Here is a 20,504-nt window from a genome sequence, read left to right as displayed (position 1 = left end):
GCTTTAGACCATATAAAGATCTTTGCAATTTGATTGAAAATATTTCCCGGGACTTTGAATTATGTGCGTCAGGCATTTTAAATCCCTCAGGAATTTTCATGTATATCTCATTATCAAGCGAACCGTAAAGGTAGGCTGTAACCACATCCATTAAATGCATGTCAAGCTTTTCATGGACAGCAAAACTAATGAGATAACGGAATATTATAGCATCCATAACAGGAGAATATGTCTCTTCATAATCGATACCGGGCCTTTGCGAAAATCCTTGTGCAACTAGACGTGCCTTATATCTTTGTACTTCATTTTTCTCATTCCTTTTACGTACAAAAACCCATTTATATCCAACAGGCTTAACACCATTAGGTGTTTGCACTACAGGTCCAAAAACTTCACGTTTCGCAAGTAAAGTTAATTCTGCCTGGATAGCGTCTTTCTATTTTGGCCAATCATCTCTCTGTTTACATTTATCGACAGATTTTGGTTCAAGATCCTCGTCTTGTTGCATTATTTCAATAGCAACATGGTAAGCAAAAACATTATTAATAACAATATTATTTCGGTTCCATCTTTTCCCCGTTGAGACATAACTTATTGAGATCTCTCCATCATCATCATTTTCAGGTACCTGAACCTCCCTTGAGGTCTTATCATTTGTTATGTCTATGTGCTCTTATTGGGCCACTACCTCCATATTATGATCACTTTGATCATTTACTGCTTTTATTTCCGAGGATTTTTATCTTTAGAACCGACTGGTCTACCACGTTTCAAGCGTGGTTTAAACTCATTTACTTTAATTGATTGTCCTACCGAGATATCAACTCGAACTGGAGCATTAGTAGCTGGAATATATGACTTAGTCACCCTTGGTAGGTCAGTGAACGCATCTGACAGTTGATTTGCAATATTTTGCAAATGAATTATCTTTTGAACCTCTTGCTCACATTGATTTGTTCGAGGATCTAAATGAGATAGTGATAATACATTCCAATCTATCTCCTTTCTCAGCTGCTTATTTTCTCCATCTAATTTTGGGTATATTGATTCATCAAAGTGACAATCAGAAAATCTCGCTGTTAATAAATCTCCAGTCATAGGCTCCAGATATTTTATAATAGAAGGAGATTCATACCCAACATATATCCTCAACCTTCTTTGGGGGCCCATCTTTGTGCGTTATGGTTGGAGAAATTGGAACATATACCGCACTACCAAAGATTCTAAGATGGGAAATATTTGGCTCCTAGCCAAAAGCCAATTGTGATGGAGAGACTTTATGATAACTTGTGGGCCTTATCCGCACAAGTGATGCCGCACGCAAATGTAGACATGTGATTTTTTACTCTCCCCAAAATTTTTCATATTTTAGCACGTAAATATTTAATTTAGGCCTAATATAGCTATTTCAACTCATTTTTACTCTTTTACTTTTATTTTATTATAAAAAACGAAAATTACAAAAAAATAGGTTCATTAATGTTTTATAGTCATTTTTAAGTCATTTTTAATCTTGAAATATACCAAAAAAATAGTTTTGGTTTAATGGTCAGTCTTATTTTAATAATTATTTTTACTTAAGTAGAGCTAATTAATATTTTTGATAATACTTTTAGTTAATTAAGCTAATTTTAAACATAGCTAGTCATAAAGGCCCAAGTTTTTAGCCCATTCCTTAAGCTCAATATCCAATACTCATTAAGCTAATTCTAGGGACCCTTCTAGACTCTTCTTTGGAACAAAAAATAAATAAAAAGACCCTAAGGACTTAACACAAAAAGACCTAGGGACTAATTGGCAAAATACTCAAAAAAATACACATTTAGACCTAAATCTATATAATAGGGGTAATGCCTAATACTAAAGGAGAGCCGCAATACACTCGGGGGATCAGCAAAAAGAATACAAAATTGAGGAGCTAATTTCCTGAGAAAAAGGCTGACTAACGCCTAAAAAGATCTGGAAAAAAGAAGCAAAAAACCTAAGGTCCCTAAGCTAATATAGACCTATAGCGCCGCAATTCTAAAAAGGAAACCACCCCTGTTCTCCACCGTCTTCAGCAGTCCCTCCCCGTCGCAGTCACGGCAGCTCGCTTCCCTTCACTCATCGTTGTTTTTGCTTCTTCTCGTTCATAGCAGCTCGCCGGAAAACGAGCTGAAACGACCACCAAAATCAACCTAGACCGCCTACCTCTGCCCCGTTCTAACGTAGTCAACGTTCTGTCCGTTTTCGAGTTTGCCGGCGAGTTTCGATACTCCGTCTGAGGGCTGGTTCGTGGTCTTGTCCGTTTCTGCTTGTTCATGTTATTAAAATCAAGTTTTTTTGGATGAGGAAAGATTGAAGTTTAAAGAGGTCATGTTCTAACTTTACCTATCTTTCTAATTTTCAGATCTTATGTCATGTTTTTTTTCGAATTGTTTTGTTTGATTCGTTTCTGTCTGGCTGCTTGCTTACGATTCCTGCTCAGTTTTGCTATAAATGTAAGATATGGAACCATATAACTGAGTTGATCAAGATATATGTCCATTTAGATAGACACATAGGAAAAGAAGAAGAAATAACGTTGAATAAGACAAGCTAGTCCATAATTTCCATGTTGTCCCACAAACAAAAAAAGAAATTCTTAGAACCGTAAATACAGCCTTGAACTTACTTAAGTAGTAGTCCTTTATTAAAAATAATCCTGCTTTTTGATTATTATTTGAATTACAGGTCTAGAACAAATAAACCCATGTTTTTAAACCTAGTATAACATAGCCTCATGCCGGATTCCTAGTAGGAACGATTGTTTGCATCATGTGCATTTTGACTTTGGGAACGCAACACAGGGGTTGGGTCCGTCTAGGACAGGTGTACTCAAAAATCAAAAGACCATCTTGATGCATCTTACGTGCTACTTGCGTATCTGTCTGTTTCGGCTTGCATGTTGACTGGCTTCTAGAATAGGGAAAGAAAAAGAAAAAAAGAAAAAAAAAGAAAATCAAAAAAAGAGGAGAAAGAAGAAAAAAGAAACAAAAAGTGAGAGGTAGGTATTTAGAAAATTCTGAAAATCTGCCAAAATTCTGAGAAAAAAAAGTCATTTCAAAACGAGCCAAAATTTTCAAGTGTCATGTTTTCCTGTTCCATCAAAATTGGGCGAACTACGCGGGTCTGATTCTCACCGGATGTGAGATACGTAGGAAAATCTCATCGGTTCTAGCCCATAATTTTTAAAAAATCCAAAAATATTTTCCTTTACTTCCTCTCTAGAAAAGTCTTTTTTTTAGACACCATTTTTAAAAAAAATCCAAAATATATTTTCATTTACCTGCTTCTTTAGAAAATCTTTCTTTTCGACCCCATTTTTTAAAAAAAATACAAAAATATTTATTTTAATTTCTTCTCAAAATCCAAAAATATTTTCATTCTTCTTTCAAAAATTGAAAAGAAAATTCAATATTCAAAAATATTTTCTTTTTCTTTAGAGGCATTTCTTCCATAAATTCAAAATAAAATTTCAAAAAATTCAAAAATATTTTCTTTCCTTTTTAGAAGTCTTCCTTTTCAAAAAATTTAAAAAAACAAACAAACAAACAAATAAATCGAAATCCAAAAATATTTTGTTTCTTCTTTTTAAGTCTTTCTTTAGAAAGAAGTCCAAAATAAAAAATAAGAGTTAGTTTATTTACTTTATTTCTAATCTTCCCGAACTACGCAAGATCTGATTCATGTTCCCACATGATACGTAGGCAACCCACATCAGGTTCGATCACCATAAAAAAGAAATGAAAAATGAAGAAATGAAAATATTGATAATAATAAGGACCGACTGAGTCCATTCTAACATGTTTTGTTTTGAATTGTGAAGAAAGTTGAGGTGGTCAGTTTGTGGTAAGCTGGAAACACAAGATCCAAGGAAAAATGATAACTGACATCGAAGCTGTTACAAGTGCTCAAGAGACTCAGGGTCAGAGGGTTCAACAAGAGTCTACTGTGTTTGAGAAAAATAGAATACTGAAACAGCAAATGACCGAAATATGTCAAGCATGGGCCAGTGGTCAAGGACAGCCTCGTCATGAGTCACAATTTGCTACACAGCAAGAGCAGTACCACTCTCCTGAGTACCACTCGTACTCGTTTGATCTTCTTGCAAACATTGAGAAGCCTGCCCGAAAGATGGTACAGGAAGAAATGACCCAAAGAGTGAAAAGCTTAGAACAACGGTTGAAAAATATGCAAGTGTTGACAGGTCAAAAGAGTGTTGCCTTCAAAGATCTATGTATGTTCCACGATGTCCACTTGCCGTCTGGTTTCAAGACTCCCAAATTTGAAAAGTATGATGGACATGGAGATCTCATAGCCCACCTAAAAATGTATTGCAATCAACTGAGAGGTGCGAGAAGAAATGAAGAATTGTTCATGGCTTATTTTGGGGAAAGCCTTACGGGAGTAGCCTCCGAATGGTTTCTGGATCAAGATACATCTCGCTGGTATATCTGGGATGACATGGCATGGGCCTTTGCCAAACAGTTTCAATACAACATCGACATCGCCCCGGACCGTAATTCCCTTTCAAACCTGAAGAAGAAACCAACTGAAAGTTTCAGGGAATATGCCATTAAATGGAGAGAGCAAGCAACTAGAGTTAAGCCACCCATGGACGACCACGAGCTAATCACTGTCTTCCTTCAGGCTCAAGAACCAGATTATTTTCAAAATATGATGTCCGTAGTTGGCAAATCCTTCTCGGACGCAATCAAAATAGGAGAAATGGTAGAGAATGGCCTTAAGACAGGTAGAATTATAAGTCAAGCATTTCTCAAAGCCGAAACTCAGGCTGTCCAGATTGAATCCGATAATTTTGTTGACACGAATGAGAAGGTTGAAGAAATCATGATGACATCAGGGTCGAGAAGAGGTCCTAGGAGAGCGTCTCGAAGGTATGACCAGCTTCGTCTGTTTTCCGATAACTCCCCTGAGCATTACTATCCCCCTCAGAACCCACAATACTCTGTCGCTCCACCTCAGTATGTTGTCCTGCCACCAAAACACCCCAAAAAGGCGAGCACGAGCATCACAAAATCTCTACCAGCCTCCACAAAATTTTCAAGTGCCTTATAACCCACATTCATGCTAGGGGTATAGAAGGGAACAAAGGTTGAAATATAATTTTACACCAATATGAGAGTCATATGCAAGCTTATTTGAGAAGTTAAAGAATCATGACATGATTGCACCCATTCCTCCAAATCATGTGGACCCACGTGCAAGGAACTTTGACCCATCTAAAAGGTGTGAATATCATTCCAATGTTCAGGGCACAATGTTGAAAGTTGTCGGGATTTGAAAAGAGAAATAAAAAGGATGATCCAGGAAAACTGATTGTGATCCAAGACAGTGACACCCAAAATATCGCGCAGAATCCTTTACCTGCACATCATGATACACACTTTGTGGGGATGATGCCTGGTGACATGGAGTATGAGAATCCTCTCGGGGACTTGCTAACTGAAGTTAATGATGTTGAAATTGGAGAAGGCTCTGCTGATTCTGATGAGCAAATTTGTGGCTAAATGTTAAGCCTAGCAATTGAAAAGTCATTCCCTCCTCACTAGGAAGGAATATTGGTAGCTTGTTTTGATGTTTTTTCTATTATCTGGGATATTTCAGGGTTGTGATCTAGATTTTGTTTGTTTTATTGAGTTAAACCCTTCTATCCCTCCATTCTGTTTGTGTGAGTCTTGTCTATCTGTTCTGTTGCTATTTTCATTAGTCGAGTTATTTTAGGGTTGTAACTCGTATTTTGGGTTGCTTGTTTAGTTGTAAAACCATTTCATCCTTTATTCAATAAAATACAGTTTGTCCTTTTGTGTCAATCTCTTCCTAGTTCTTTTCTCGCTGGTTCTAATGACATGACATGCATGCGGAAATTTTGGCCAGATCTTAGGAACTGATTTAATCTGGAATTCGATAACTAAAAAAAATACTTTTGAGGATGAATAAAGAGTTGGAATACTTTGGAACTAAGGTCGAGTAAAATTCACCTTCAAATCATGGTGAAGATCGGGCTTAAGGATGTTTAATCAATTGATGTTTGTTGAAAAGTTTGTCACTAAGGGATGAAAAATGTCTTGTAACCACGACACACCAAGAAGACAAACATGTTCGTCAATGCTGTGATCGCGAAAAGATACCATGTTTGATGTTCTTGAGGTTGGGAGGCCTTTTTTCTGCTACCCAAACACTTTATATCCTTTGCTACCCCTTTTGAGCCTGCGTTATTTTTCTTTGACTACCCTCTTTTGGAATCAAGTTTAGAGTCAAAAAAAAATCCATGTCCCAAGAGTACAAACTGGGGCAATTCTTAGAAAGTTCAGAAAAAAAAAAGAATTGTCAAAGGTCCATGCCCTCAAAAATAGAAGCTGGGGCAAACAAAAAAAACGAAAAAGAAAAGGAAAAAAAAAGAGAGAAAAAATAAAAAAGAGAAACAGAAAGAAAGATGAAAAATAGTTTAGGTCAGATGTTTGAACTACGTTAGACCTGATTCCTTTAAAATAAGGATACGTAGGCAGCTTCACGGTTCGGTCCAACCAAATAAGAATTTAGAAGAAAAAGAAAAAAAATAGAAAAAATAGAAAAATCCCCAGCATCTGAAACTGGGGCAGAGATTTTATTTCACTTTTGAAAGAGTCGATTCCAAGAGTTGTAAGTCCACAACCCCCTTTACTTTGAGTTTATTTTGAGCCTTCATGACGTCCTTTCTTTCCAACCCTATCCAAAATCCTTCCAAATAAAGACCTCCTGATATGCCTTCAAGAATGCTAAGAGAAGCATGCAATGAGCAACGGTTGTCACATGACATAGAACACCGTCGAGTTTCTCACAAAAAGGGAAAGAAAAAGAAAAGAAAAATGAGAGAGTCTTATTAGTGAAAACTCTCACGGGCACTGTAAGACGACGGTAAGCAGAAATGAATAAACAAGAGAGACTTGTTGGTGAAAACCCATCGGGACACCACTAGTCAAAAGTGAGTCGCAAAGCTGATGTAAAGAATTGGCACGAACAAGCCCGACTTCAAAGCTCATAAGAATGACAAAATGGAAGATTGGATTAGTTTGATAGATCAGGCTGTTGAGTCCAAAATGCATGTCATGACCATTAAGGCTAGTTATTGAAAAAAAAAAACTCTTCCTTCTGACCTTCCGACAGGGGGCATTTCTTGTTAATATTGTTTCTTTATAGCATTGTGTACTTCTCTCTGAGTCAGTCCTTGTCAAAACAAGCAAGAAAAGATTTCAAAATCTACTACCAGCTTTTCAGTTGTACAAAGTAAATTTGGCCAGTACACTCGGTTGTTACTGTCAACGTTCCTTGAGGATTCATGCAAAGGCTCCCCCAAAAGACTCTTGTCAGCCTATTTGGCGTAAGCAAAGATAACTTGTGATTCTCTCTGACAGACAAATTGCTCAAAAGCAGGAAGCCATTCAAGATATCAGAAAAGGTCATCTAAGAAAAGATCTCCAGTTGGGATAATGCTGATTGAGCCAGAAATACAATGGTACCGGGTGTGAAATAATTAGGGTTGATGCAGAGCAAAAGTCTCTTGAAACCGACTCAAGCTGATTGAGCAGAAGCCAAGCTGCCCAAGACTCAAGGCCACAAATCGACCACCATTTTCAAAACTGACAAATTTTCCTTTGTATGAAACATGAACAAAGCGGTGCAAGGAAAGTGATTCAAAAAGAGAAAAAAAATAAAAAAGAGAAAAAAACAAAAAAAAGAGAAGAAAAAGGAAAGACGGGAGGAGCCGACAAAGGGAAGTTTCTCAAATCTTTGCCTTTATTTGTCTTGCTATTGTGCATAAAATCTTGCCATTAATCTTCACATTTTTCCTCCTAGGATCAAAATCTTAGTCTGATGAATTTTTCTCCTAAGATAGAAGACCTAATCGGATGAACTTTCTCCTAGGATAAAAATCTTAGTCTGATGAATCTTTCTCCTAAGATAACAAAAAAGGGAACCTAGTCCGATGAACTTTCTCCTAGGATCGAAATCTTAGTCTGACGAATTTTTCTCCTAAGATAGAGGACCTAGTCTGATGAACTTTCTCCTAGGATCAAAATCTTAGTCTGATGAATTTTTCTCCTAAGATAGAAGACCTAATCTGATGAACTTTCTCCTAAGATCAAAATCTTAGTCTGATGAATCTTTCTCCTAAGATAACAAAAAGGGAACCTAGTCCGATGAACTTTCTCCTAGGATCGAAATCTTAGTCTGACGAATTTTTCTCCTAAGATAGAGGACCTAGTCTGATGAACTTTCTCCTAGGATCAAAATCTTAGTCTGATGAATTTTTCTCCTAAGATAGAAGACCTAATCTGATGAACTTTCTCCTAAGATCAAAATCTTAGTCTGATGAATCTTTCTCCTAAGATAACAAAAAAAAAGACCTAGTCTGATGAACCTTCTCCTATGATCAAAATCTTAGTCTGATGAATCTTTCTCCTAAGATACCAAAAAAAGTGACCTAGTCTGATGAACTTTCTCCTAGGATCAAAATCTTAGTCTGATGAATTTTTCTCCTAAGATAGAAGACCTAATCTGATGAACTTTCTCCTAGGATAAAAATCTTAGTCTGATGAATCTTTCTTCTAAGACACCAAAAAAAAGACCTAGTCTGATGAATTTTCTCCTAGGATCAAAATCTTAGTCTGATGAATCTTTCTCCTAACATAACAAAAATGGGAACCTAGTCCGATGAACTTTCTCCTAGGATCGAAATCTTAGTCTGACGAATTTTTCTCCTAAGATAGAGGACCTATTCTGATGAACTTTCTCCTAGGATCGAAATCTTAGTCTGATGAATTTTTCTCCTAAGATAGAAGACCTAGTCTGATTAACTTTCTCCTAGGATCAAAATCTTAGTCTGATGAATCTTTCTCCTAAGATACCAAAACAAAGACCTAGTCTGATGAATTTTCTCCTAGAATAGAAATCTTAGTCTGATGAATCTTTCTCCTAAGATAACAAAAAAAAAGGACCAAGTCCGATGAACCTTCTCCTAGGATCAAAATCTTAGTCTAATGAATCTTTCTACTAAGATACCAAAAAAAGTGACCTAGTCTGATGAACTTTCTCCTAGGATAAAAATCTTAGTCGGATGAATCTTTCTCCTAAGATACAAAAAAAAAGACCTAATCTGATGAATTTTCTCCTAGGATCAAAATCTTAGTCTGATGAATCTTTCTCCTAAGATAGAAAACCTAGTCCAATGAATTTTCTCCTAGGATAATAATTTTTTTTAAAAGGGAAGTCTGAATTTGAAAAAGGGGAAGTCATTTTTTTAGTTTTCTTAAGATTATCAATGTTTAATTTTCCTGAAATTAGGGGCCCCCATCTGGAGAATAGGGTGAGTTTTTACTTTAGTCAAGCTTAGTTTATAGTTTTCCGCAAGCTCAATTACGTTTAGAAGACACACATCCTAGTCGAGTCATTAATTTTACTCTCATCATTGCATCATTCATCAGTAGCGCAGGTGATTTATAGTTTTGTTAACACTCACAGATGTTCCCAATATCAAACTGGGGCAGGAAAATTTATTTTGTTTTGTTTGTTTTGTTGTAATCAGGCGCCCACCTGGAGAACAAAGGAAGATAACTCAAGTTTTAAGGGAAAGCAGTTTCGAAGGAAGACAACTCAAGTTTCAAGAGAAAGTAGTTTTGAAGGAAGACAACTCGAGTTTCAAGGGAAAACAGTTTCAAAGGAAGACAGTTCAAGTTTCAAGGGAAAATGGTTCAAGGTGCAAGGGAAAACAGTGTTAAGTAACAAGAGAAGACAGTTCAAGTTCAGCAATCAGGCGCCCACCTGGAAAAAAAAAGGGAATTCAATTCAGAATACAATTCAAGTCAGCAACAAAAGAAGCTCGCGTCAAGAATGCGAGTCAGTAGTCCAAGATGATCAACAGAAGTTAGTCACAATCCAGAATAAAAAGAAAAAAACAAAAAGAAAGACAAGAAGTGAATCCAAATGCAGAAGTTAATAAAAGATGTGAGCTGCTCAAGACAGGGCTGAGGTCACAAGCTCTGCATGTCCCATCTTGGTTTGAAAAGCTGAAAAAGATTGAACCAACACCTGCAGCTAACAAGCATCAAGATTCAGATCAGGGTCCGCATGAAGAACCGACCAAGACTCAAGATCAAGTTTCAGAAGACTCATAGATAGGAATCTTGTAACTCGTAGTTGATAGACTTAGTTAGTTCAGTTTTTTATTTTTCATTTTTGTGCAATAAAGAGCTCAGCAAGCAGAAACAACAACAACAATAGTGAAATCACAGCTTCCTGGTAGTCCCAGGTACCGAAACGTCTGACCTACATGTCACCTGATTCCTTTATAGCCAAGGATATGTAGGCAGCTCAGATACTAGGGCTCGGTCACATTCCCTTCTCTCTTAGTTTTAGTCTCTCCAAATAAGGGTCGGGTCAAAAAAACCTGTCTAGTCGTTCTTTGTCCGAAAACTCTTCGTGTTTTCAATAAAAGATGGGCAGCTGTAGACATGTGATTTTTGACCCTCCCCAAGATTTTTCATATTTTAGCACGTAAATATTTAATTTAGGCCCAATATAGCTATTTCAACTCATTTTTACTCTTTTACTTTTATTTTATTATAAGAAACAAAAATTACAAAAAATAGGTTCATTAATGTTTTGTAGTCATTTTTAATCTTGAAAAATACTAAAAAAAATAATTTTGTTTTAATGGTCAGTCTTATTTTAATAATTATTTTTACTTAAGTAGAGTTAATTAATATTTTTGATAATATTTTTAGTTAATTAAGCTAATTTTAAACATAGCTAGTCATAAAGGCTCAAGTTTCTAGCTCATTCCTTAAGCTCAATATCCAATACCCATTAAGCTAATCCTAGAGACCCTTCTAGACTCTTCTTTGGAACAAAACTAAATAAAAGACCCTAAGGACTTAACACAAAAAGACCTAGGGACTAATTGGTAAAATACATAAAAAATACACATTTAGACCTAGATCTATATAATAGGGGTAATGCCTAATGCTGAAGGAGAGCCGCAATACACTCGGGGGATCAGCAAAAAGAATACAAAATTGAGGAGCTAATTTCCTGAGAAAAAGGCTGACTAACGCCTAAAAAGATCTGGAAAAAAGCAGCAAAACACCTAAGGTCCCTAAGCTAATATAGACCTGCAGCGCCGCAATTCTAAAAAGGAAACCACCCCTGTTCTCCACCGTCTTCAGCAGTCCTTCCCCGTCGCAGTCACGTCAGCTTGCTTCCCTTCACCCATCACTGTTTCTGCTTCTTCTCGTTCATAGGAGCTCGCTGGAAAACAAGCTGAAACGACCACCAAAATCAACCTAGACAGCCTGCTTCTGCCCCGTTCTAACGCAGTCAACATTCTGTCTGTTTTGAGTTTGCCGACGAGTTTCGATACTCTGTTTGAGGGCTGGTTCGTGGTCTTGTCCGTTTCTGCTTGTTCATGTTATTAAAAATCAAGTTTTTTGGATAAGGAAAGATTGAAGTTTAAAGAGGCCATGTTCTAACTTTACCTATCTTTCTAATTTTCAGATCTTGTGTCATATTTTTTTTGAATTGTTTTGTTTGATTCGTTTCCGTCTGGCTGCTTGCAACGATTCCTACTCAGTTTTGCTATAAATGTATAGATATGGAACCATATAACTGAGTTGCTCAAGATATATGTCCATTTAGATAGACACATAGGAAAAGAAGAAGAAATAACGTTGAATAAGACAAGTTAGTCCATAATTTCCATGTTGTCCCACAAATAAAAAAGGAAATTCTTAGAACCTTAAATACAACCTTGAACTTACTTCATTAGTAGTCCTTTATTAAAAATAATTTTGCTTTTTGATTCTTATTTGAATTACAAGTCTTGAAATGTAGATAAGCTAAAACTCTTGTGATTACATAATATGTAGTGAAATTTGTGTGAAGTATATAGGAATTGGGAAAATGGGTTTTGTTGGATAGTGAGGTTCGGGATGTTAAAGAAAACTAAATATAAGTTTGCGTTTCCAAGATAAATTGGTAGTAGCTGAGAATTAAATTTGTAACAATTTGAGTCTTGGATGATTTTTGTTTGGCTTTATTAGTTTAGTCACTAGTAGCATGATTAGGTCGTTAATATTCATAAACATCGTAGCTTGCTTTAGGGCGATCAATAAAATTATCACGACTACGGGTACGGTTCCCGTGACGTAGTTGCGATACACAATTTTCAAATATGGGTGTACATTTCATGAGACCCGATTCCAAATCTCAACAACGTTTGATAAAATGTGTCGTGGATCGCGGGTGCATTTATGTGACGTGGTTCAAGACGTGCTTTAGATGACGTTGAATCTTCCTAAGATTAATTAAAAGCGGCTAATAAGTAAAAGTGTACCATAGGCTAAAACATGTATTAAAATCAGATAATAAGCCAATTGTAACAGTTGAGCGACCGTGCTAAAACCACAGAACTCGGGAATGCCTAATACCTTCTCCCGAGTTAACAGAATTCCTTACCCGAATTTCTGTGTTCGTGAACTATAATACATAGTCAATCTTTTCCTCGATTCGGGATTTGAACCGGTGACTTGGGACATCATAAAATTATCCCAAGTGGCGACTCTAAATTTTAAATAAAATAATCCCGTTTCGATTGTCACTTAAATTGGAAAAAACTCCCTTATGCCCCTTCCGGGGGTGTAGGTAAAAAGGAGGTGTGACAACAAAATAGCATGACCCCATACTAAAATGGGAAGTTTTGTTCTCATAAGCATTGGTCTAGCAATAAATTGAAGGCGTTTGATCAATGATTCCACTAGACCATTTTGTGTATGAACATGAGCGACTGGATGCTTAATTGTTATCCAGTTGATATATAATAATCATTAAATGCTTGGAATGTAAATTCACTGGCATTATCAAGATGAATTGTCTTAATTGCATAATCTGGAAATTGTGCTCTTAGCTTTATTATTTGAGTCAACAACCTTGCAAATGCCATATTGCGAGTTGATAGTAAGCACACATGTGACCATCTTGTAGATGCATCTACCAAAACCATATAATATCTGAATGGTCCATATGGAGGGTGAATAGGCCCACATATATCACATTGTATACGTTCCAGAAATATAGGGGATTCCATCTTAACTTTAATCGTTGATGGTCTAATAATTAATTTGCCTTGAGAATATGCAACACAAGAGAATTCCTTAAATTGAAGAATCTTTTGGTTCTTCATTGAATGTCCATGTGAATTCTCAATTATTTTATGCATCATAGTAGAGCCATGATGACCCAACCTATCATGTCAAATAATAAAATTATCTTGATTAGTAAACTTCTCATTTACTATGGCATGTGTTTCAATCCTGCTAATACTTGTGTAATATAAGCCAGAGGAAAGAACAGGTAACATTTCAAGCACATATTTCTTACCCGAATTTATTGTAGTAATATAAAGATATTCAATCTTTTCATTATTTATAGTCTCAATGTGATATCCATTTTGGCGAATATCTTTGAAGCTTAATAACTTTCTTTGAGATTTACTACAATATAATGCTTCATGAATAGTCAAATTTGTTCTTCCTGGTAGTAATAAATTGACTTTTCCAGAACCTTCAATTAATCTTGTACTACCGGATATTGTATTAACATTGGCTTCTTTCATTACCAAATAAGAGAAATATCTCTTATCTCTTAAAATAGTGTGTGTTGTAGCACTATCCAGAAGACATATATTATCTTTATTAATCTTGAGTCCAATTGAAGACTGGAAAATTTTCATATTCTTCAAAAAAATCAAAAAGTACATTATAAGAAATATGAAAGACAAACAAAAAAAAACATTAAAAATTACATTAGGAAGGTAGAGACTAGCAACACATGATGCATTAGGAAACACACTCAAGAAAAATAAACTAGTTGCAAACATAAAAAATGACAACTTTTATTATAGCCTTCATTCCTCATTAAGATGATTAGTTCTTCAGTCAATATCCTCAAAGAAGTCTCCAGCTTCTAAATGAGTAATATTTGTTAGGCCTCCAAAATTATCATCTTTATATGCAAGATGTGCCTCAGAATCATATTTATTTGAGGGGCCTGCTTCTTCATCGTTATTTTGAAAGGTCAAATATGCCTCCATACTATTTTCTTTCTTTCTAAGGGAGACTTGATAAAGTTTGACAAAATGATCTGGCGTACGACAAATGTGTACCCAATGACCTATCATACCACACCGGTGACAATTATTAACTCTACCTTTTAAAGGATTATTTTGAGGATTCTTATTGTTCTCTTGTTTATTTTCACCATGACAACAATAATTATTTCGCCCCCTTCCATGTCCACGTCCACGCCCACGAATATGGCCACGACCACGACCACGATAATAATTTTGTCTTCTTTCAGACTTTTGGGTGGTTGTTACCATATTAACTTCAGAAAATGGTGCAGAACCAGTAGACGTGCTTCATAATTTTTCATTAAAAGGGTATTATATTGCTCAACCACCAGGAGACATGAGATTAATTCAGAATATTTCTGTAAACCCTTTTCGCGGTATTGTTGTTGCAATACTATATTTGATGCATGAAAGGTAGAAAGAGTCTTTTCTAGTAAGTCCTCATCATTTATAATTTTCCCACGTAATTTAAGTTGGGAAGTTATCCTGAATATAACAGAATTATATTCACTTACAGTTTTAAAATCTTGTAACCGCAAGTGAATCCATTCATATCTAACTCTTGGTAATATCGTTGCCTTAAGATGGTCATATCGTTCCTTCAAACTGCTCCATAGTTCAAATGGATCCTTTAGGGTTAAGTATTCAGTTTTTAATCCTTCATCAAGATGATGACGAAGAAAAATCATAGCCTTTGCTTTATCCTGACTTGATGTTTCATTTCCTTGTATAATAGTATTTTTAAGAGCTTTTGCAGCAAGGTGAATTTCAGCATCAAGGACCCATGATAAGTAATTCTTTTCGGTAATGTCTAGTGCCACGAATTCAAGTTTTGACAAGTTTGACATATTGAAACTAATTACAAAATAAATGGGTTGGAAAGAATAAAAATAATTTTCAATGAAAATGTACTTCTAAAAAAAAAATCAGACAACTAATTAAGAAGTTGATCACTTCAAACATGTAGTATAAATAGAAATGTAAGTAACATACAATATATATGTCAAATAAACAAGAATTATATAGTATATAAATAAACATAAACAGATATATTCAGTATGGTAAAAGAAAAATAATTTATTATAAGCGGGGACTTGAGGAATAATCCTATATGGTGATAAGGGTGAATATATTCAAATATCACTTTCCACCAATTGTAAAGCAATTTAAACTAGTATGTACAATTATTATTTAGTCACCTTAGTTATCACTATTTTATTTTGTTAGTTTAACGCACTTAAGATCTATATCTTATATTTTCTTTAACAATAAGCAAGGTAAGAGGACTTCTGTAATATAATCTACTAAAATAAATGCTTAACAGTATATGAATTTATTAATAAATAGCATATTGGTGCATATATATTACCATAAACCAAAAGAATATATAGTTATATACCCGAAGGAGAATCGAACACAACTAGGATGTGATTGTGAAAAATAGAGGTGACCATCGTGCTGATAACGTGTTATAAAATTAAAAGTAATTTACCATAAACTTGAGCAAGATAATAGAGATAGAAAGAAGGAAGAAAATTTATTTCTTCTTCAATTGTGTGTATTTTCCTATCTATTACAAAGCCTTTATATAAGCATAAAAAATGAAGAAAATATGTCATTGAATATGTCATTAAGCATAGAAAATATGTCATTAAGCATTTGTAAAAATCATTGAGGAGTAGTAGACATCCACAGTAAGATTTATCTTATAACACCAACAACCATTTGGTTCTCATAATATTTTTGTTACTGCACCAAAAAAAAAAAAGAAGTACGAGCATAGGGTAGGAAAAAAAAATCAAAGCTTCGAATAGTGACGTTAGTACATAGTCACACACTTTAGAAAAAAATATCTTAATAATACAAATAATCGAATATCACGACATTTCATCACATTAAATCTGGACCGTTAAATCCTCGTACGCTAACATAGTTCCCCTTTTTCACTTCTCTAACCCTTGTTTTCTGTCTTTCTCCTCTTTCCTCAAGTCGGCCGCGTCTCTCTTCAACTCCTCAGAAACCCTAAAATGGATTCAGATCAAGGAAAGCTGTTTATCGGAGGTATATCATGGGAGACAAGTGAGGAGAAACTGAAGGAGTATTTTCAAGGATACGGCGACGTTTTGCAGACTGTTGTGATGAGGGATAAGATTTCCGGGAAGCCACGTGGCTTTGGTTTCGTTGTCTTTGCAGATCCTAATGTTCTTGATAGGGTTCTTCAAGATGAACATGTTATTGATGGCCGTACTGTGAGTCAATTTTTTTTTTAATCTCTCAGATTTATAAGTATTTTTTTAGACTTTATTTTTCTGCTTCGTTAATTGGGGTTTTCGTTTACACTAATTTGGCTTCTGGGTAACTGTAGGTTATTGATATGTACTGTTGTCTGCTAATTTGGGTTCTGAGTAAGTGTATTTCGTTGGTTTTCTTGTGATTAATTGTTTGTGGGTTCTTCAAGATAGACTTTTTATTGATGGAGGTTTTTTCCCCTTAGATTTATAGACATTTAAGTACTCTTTTGGGCCTTTATTTTGTCTGCTTCATTTGTGTTTTCTGTGAGATTAATTGTTTGTGGGGTTTTAGTTTAGGCTTGATAGTGTTCTTCAAGATAGGATTTTATTTAATGGCAGGTATTTCTCTGCTTCCTTTGTGGGGGTCCCCCCCCCCCACCCCAACCACTTAGCACCACTTATTTGGCTTCTGGGTATTTGTGTTTCATTGATTATAGACTTATTTCCTTAGATTTGTAGATGTTTACTTTTTTTTGGACTTTTATTTAACTGCTTCACTTGTGGTTCTTTTATGCTAATTTGGCTTCTGCATAACTGCATTTCATTGATTCTTGTCTTTGAGATTTATTGTTTGTGGTGTTTTCAAGATTTTCAAAAAAAAATGTCACGTGTGTTGGTTGTTTTAGATCTTTTGTTGCTTTCATTTCACCCTATCAAGATCTCACAAGGTTCTGTAAAGTATTTCTATGTCATACAACTATGACTCATATTGTATGCTTTATTGAGTGCTAACCTGATTGCTGTAAGATATTTCTTGTTGATCTTTCGAGAGGGGTTGTTTTTCATGTAAACCTTTATTGTTGGTTTACCTGGCATATTTGTTGTATAGGTTGATGCTAAGAGGGCCTTGTCGAGAGAGGAGCAGCAGGGTTCAAAATCTGGAAATGCGAATAGTGCCAGAAATTTTGGAGGTGGTGGAAATACCAGGACCAAGAAAATTTTTGTTGGGGGATTGCCTCCCACTTTGGCCGAGGATGGATTTAGGCAATATTTTGAAGCTTTTGGTAGTGTCACTGATGTAGTAATTATGTATGACCAGCAGACCAACCGACCTCGTGGGTTTGGCTTCATTTCATTTGATTCTGAAGATGCAGTAGATAGAGTTTTACAGAAGACCTTTCATGATCTGAATGGAAAGCAGGTAGAAGTGAAGCGTGCTCTTCCTAAAGATGCTAATCCTGGTGCTGGTGGCCGTTCCATGGGCGGCGGGAGGCGGTAGTGGTATGGGTGGCGGAAGTTATCAGGGATATGGTGCATCAGGTAACAATCCTAGTTCTTATGACAGCAGAATGGATTCCAGCAGGTACATGCAGTCTCAAAATGCTGGAGGTGGCTATCCATATGGTTCATCAGGATATGGTACCCCAGGTTACGGTTATGGACCATCCAACAATGGTATGGGCTATGGTGGTTATGGAAGTTATGGTGGAGCCAATCCTGGCTATGGCAGTGCCAATCCTGGCTATGGTGCTGCTGCAGTTGCTGCCTATGGAAATCCAAATGCGCCCAGTACTGGTTATGGAAGTGGTCCTGCGGGTGGACCAAGAAGCACATGGGGTTCTCAGGCTCCTTCTGGATATGGGAATGTGGGCTATGGTAATGCTCCTTGGGGTGCTTCAAATGCTGGTGGTGGCGGTGGGCCTGCTAGTGGAGGATCTGGTCAATCTCCAACTGGTACCACTGGATATGGGAATCAAGGTTATGGTTATGGCGGTTATGCTGGAAATGATGGTGCTTATGGAAATCCATCTGGTTATGGCGCTGTTGGACGTGCCAGTGGTGCTCCAAGTGGTAATTCACCTGTTGGAGGTGGTGCTACAGGAGACATGCAATCAGGTGCTGGGGGTTACATGAGCGGTGGCTATGGTGATGCCAGTGGAAACTCTAGCTATGGGAATGCAGCATGGAGGTCTGATAACTCGCAGGGTTCCGGTAATTATGGTGCTCCACCAAACGGAGCTCATGGTGGCCAAGCTGGATATGGTGGTGGATATGGAGGTGCCCCCAGTCGGCAAGCCCAACAGCAGTGAATGAGATGATTCTTTTTTGTCTCAGACTTCACCTTTTACTGGAGAGTTTTTGCGTCACTTTTGCGTTTCACATGCAGAGTGCTGCTCTTGCGAGATGTCACCTGCTAAACGAGACCGGTTGGATTGCTTGAATCCCCTAGTAGTTTGCAGTACTTATTTTCTAGTTTATAATAACTAGTATTGTCACTAGTATTACCTATTTCTGTTATTGTTGTTAAGTGCATTCTTAATCTGGCTTGCTTATGGTTATGTTTATTAGTTAATGTGGTTCATTTGTTTTCGCAGTGCACATATATATTTGCTTTGTTAAACTTGCGTGAGTTTACCTTTTGATTGAGCCATGGGCTGTGGAGTTAATATTTAAAGTGTGGCTTTAACCCTTTGCCTTCTGAAGCAGGATGGTATGATGCTATTTTACATATCATTTAAAAGAAACAGTTAATAAGAAAAATAGAACGCTTTCTATTTTTCTTTGCCTGATGTAGTTGGACCATGAGATATGGTGGTGCTACTTACTCATAGGAGAGCAGTTGTAGCAGACTTGGTAGATCAGTACGTAATGGCTAGCGATAATGTTAGCGGTAGTTGACTTTTGAGAATGGCATAATCATTTCCCCCTGTATTTGACCTTGTGTTGTACAGGAGGAGAGGCCTGAACACTGAATGTGATGAACAGTCCACTCGGAGAAAAGTACGACCTGGGTGCTGGAGATGTTGTTTAGTGAAGAAAGGTACCGTACTCGTGGGTTTGGCTTGTTTGATGTGGTATTGTCCTGAAACTTGTCATGGTGAGGCAGACCAAGGCCAAGCAGGCGCTGTTGAGTTGTGTAATTTGTGCAGGGTGAAGACTAACAGCCATCCACATGGTATATGTTGCATCCAGCTGATTTTGAGCGTCGTATTGGCTCTTTTGGAATTGGAGAGTTAGGCTTTCTCAATAATTTGATTAGGTACTTGACAATTAACTTGCAGAACAATTTTTGTCAATTAAATGGTTTCTTTCTGAAGATGGTTGTTAGAAATTAGCATGGTTTAGGCCACTAGTGGTAGATGATTTCGCTTACCAGTTTCCACCATTACTTCTCGTGTTTATCCATCATCTTATATTAGTAGGGTAATTAGTAGTGTATGCCTCGTAGAATTAGAATTCAGCCTGTGAATTGTCGTTAGTTGAGCTTTATATACTGGTAAGTAGGATCAGTAGTGTAAGATGTTCTGACTTTCCATCTTCCATGCTTCTCACATTGATGAGTTTTCATATATCAGTAGGGTAGCTTAGTAGTATATTCCTTGTTACATCAAATTAGAATGTGATAGTGGTTGAAGGATGTAGCTAGTTAGTTGAGCTTTTTATACTGGAGATTGCCTTGTGTTGTTAAGAGCATATTCCTTTTTCAAATTATGTGATAATTTTGCTCCCGGATTGGCCTTTGAAGGAGCTAATTGCTTTTCTTAGGTTGAGGTAGGTTCATGTTTCCCTCTACTGTCTATGTGGGTGAGAGTTGACACTATCTGGGTGTGCGTCCATCATATCTTGTTTCATACTAGATTACTAGCATTTGTGGCCACATGTTGATATTCTTTTACTTAGAACAAATCATCCGCTATTTCTCTCTTCCCTTTCCCTGAACACCCAACTAACATTACCTACTGGTGTTGCTTCTTATCAAAAATGGGGGAAAAAAAGGAAATACTAGTGGCTTTGCCCCATTTAGTTTTGTGTTTATGAATGTCTGAGGTGCAAAAGTTTTGGGGATGATTATTTAGTACCTCTAGGATTTTGTTACTTGTTTACTTTCATTTTACTCATCACATGTTCGGAAAGCAGGGAAGGGAACGGTTTGAGTTGGTTGGAAGAAGGGGAAGAGAATGGAAAGCAAAAAAGTTGCTTTCTCCTAGCTACTAATAAAAAAGAGAGTTACTGCATTTTTTTTTGGTATTTGCGGTGAAAACTGTCTTTGTATTTTCTTTTGCCTG

The 20,504-nt window shown here is 36.5% G+C and overlaps 1 protein-coding gene and 1 pseudogene across 2 annotated transcripts; both read left to right on the top strand.

Annotated features, from left to right (window-relative positions):
• The first annotated feature begins 1,694 nt into the window (after window positions 1-1,694).
• LOC142182660 (uncharacterized) lies at window positions 1,695-10,413 on the top strand. 2 transcript variants are annotated; one of them, XR_012711533.1, is made up of 2 exons: window positions 1,695-2,352; window positions 9,608-10,413. XR_012711533.1 is itself a non-coding variant. In XM_075257015.1 (2 exons), the coding sequence occupies exon 2, from the start codon at window positions 3,901-3,903 to the stop codon at window positions 5,098-5,100; it is 1,200 nt and encodes a 399-aa protein (XP_075113116.1). In that variant the 5' UTR covers window positions 1,714-2,352; window positions 3,848-3,900; the 3' UTR covers window positions 5,101-10,413. The 2 variants fall into 2 exon arrangements, 1 of the variants encoding a protein (XP_075113116.1); XM_075257015.1 differs by having other exon boundaries at window positions 1,714-2,352; window positions 3,848-10,413.
• Window positions 10,414-16,149: 5,736 nt separating this feature from the next.
• Window positions 16,150-18,799, top strand: LOC107760899 (heterogeneous nuclear ribonucleoprotein 1-like; annotated as a pseudogene).
• Window positions 18,800-20,504: the final 1,705 nt, after the last annotated feature.

The sequence above is a fragment of the Nicotiana tabacum genome, chromosome 7 (assembly GCF_000715075.1).
Source record: "Nicotiana tabacum cultivar K326 chromosome 7, ASM71507v2, whole genome shotgun sequence".
NCBI classification, from domain to species: domain Eukaryota; kingdom Viridiplantae; phylum Streptophyta; class Magnoliopsida; order Solanales; family Solanaceae; genus Nicotiana; species Nicotiana tabacum.
This window is presented reverse-complemented; position numbering and strand designations above follow the sequence as displayed.

Excerpts from the sequence above, each read along its gene's own strand:
- LOC142182660 (XM_075257015.1), top strand. The coding sequence starts at position 3,901 with ATGATAACTGACATCGAAGCTGTTACAAGTGCTCAAGAGACTCAGGGT.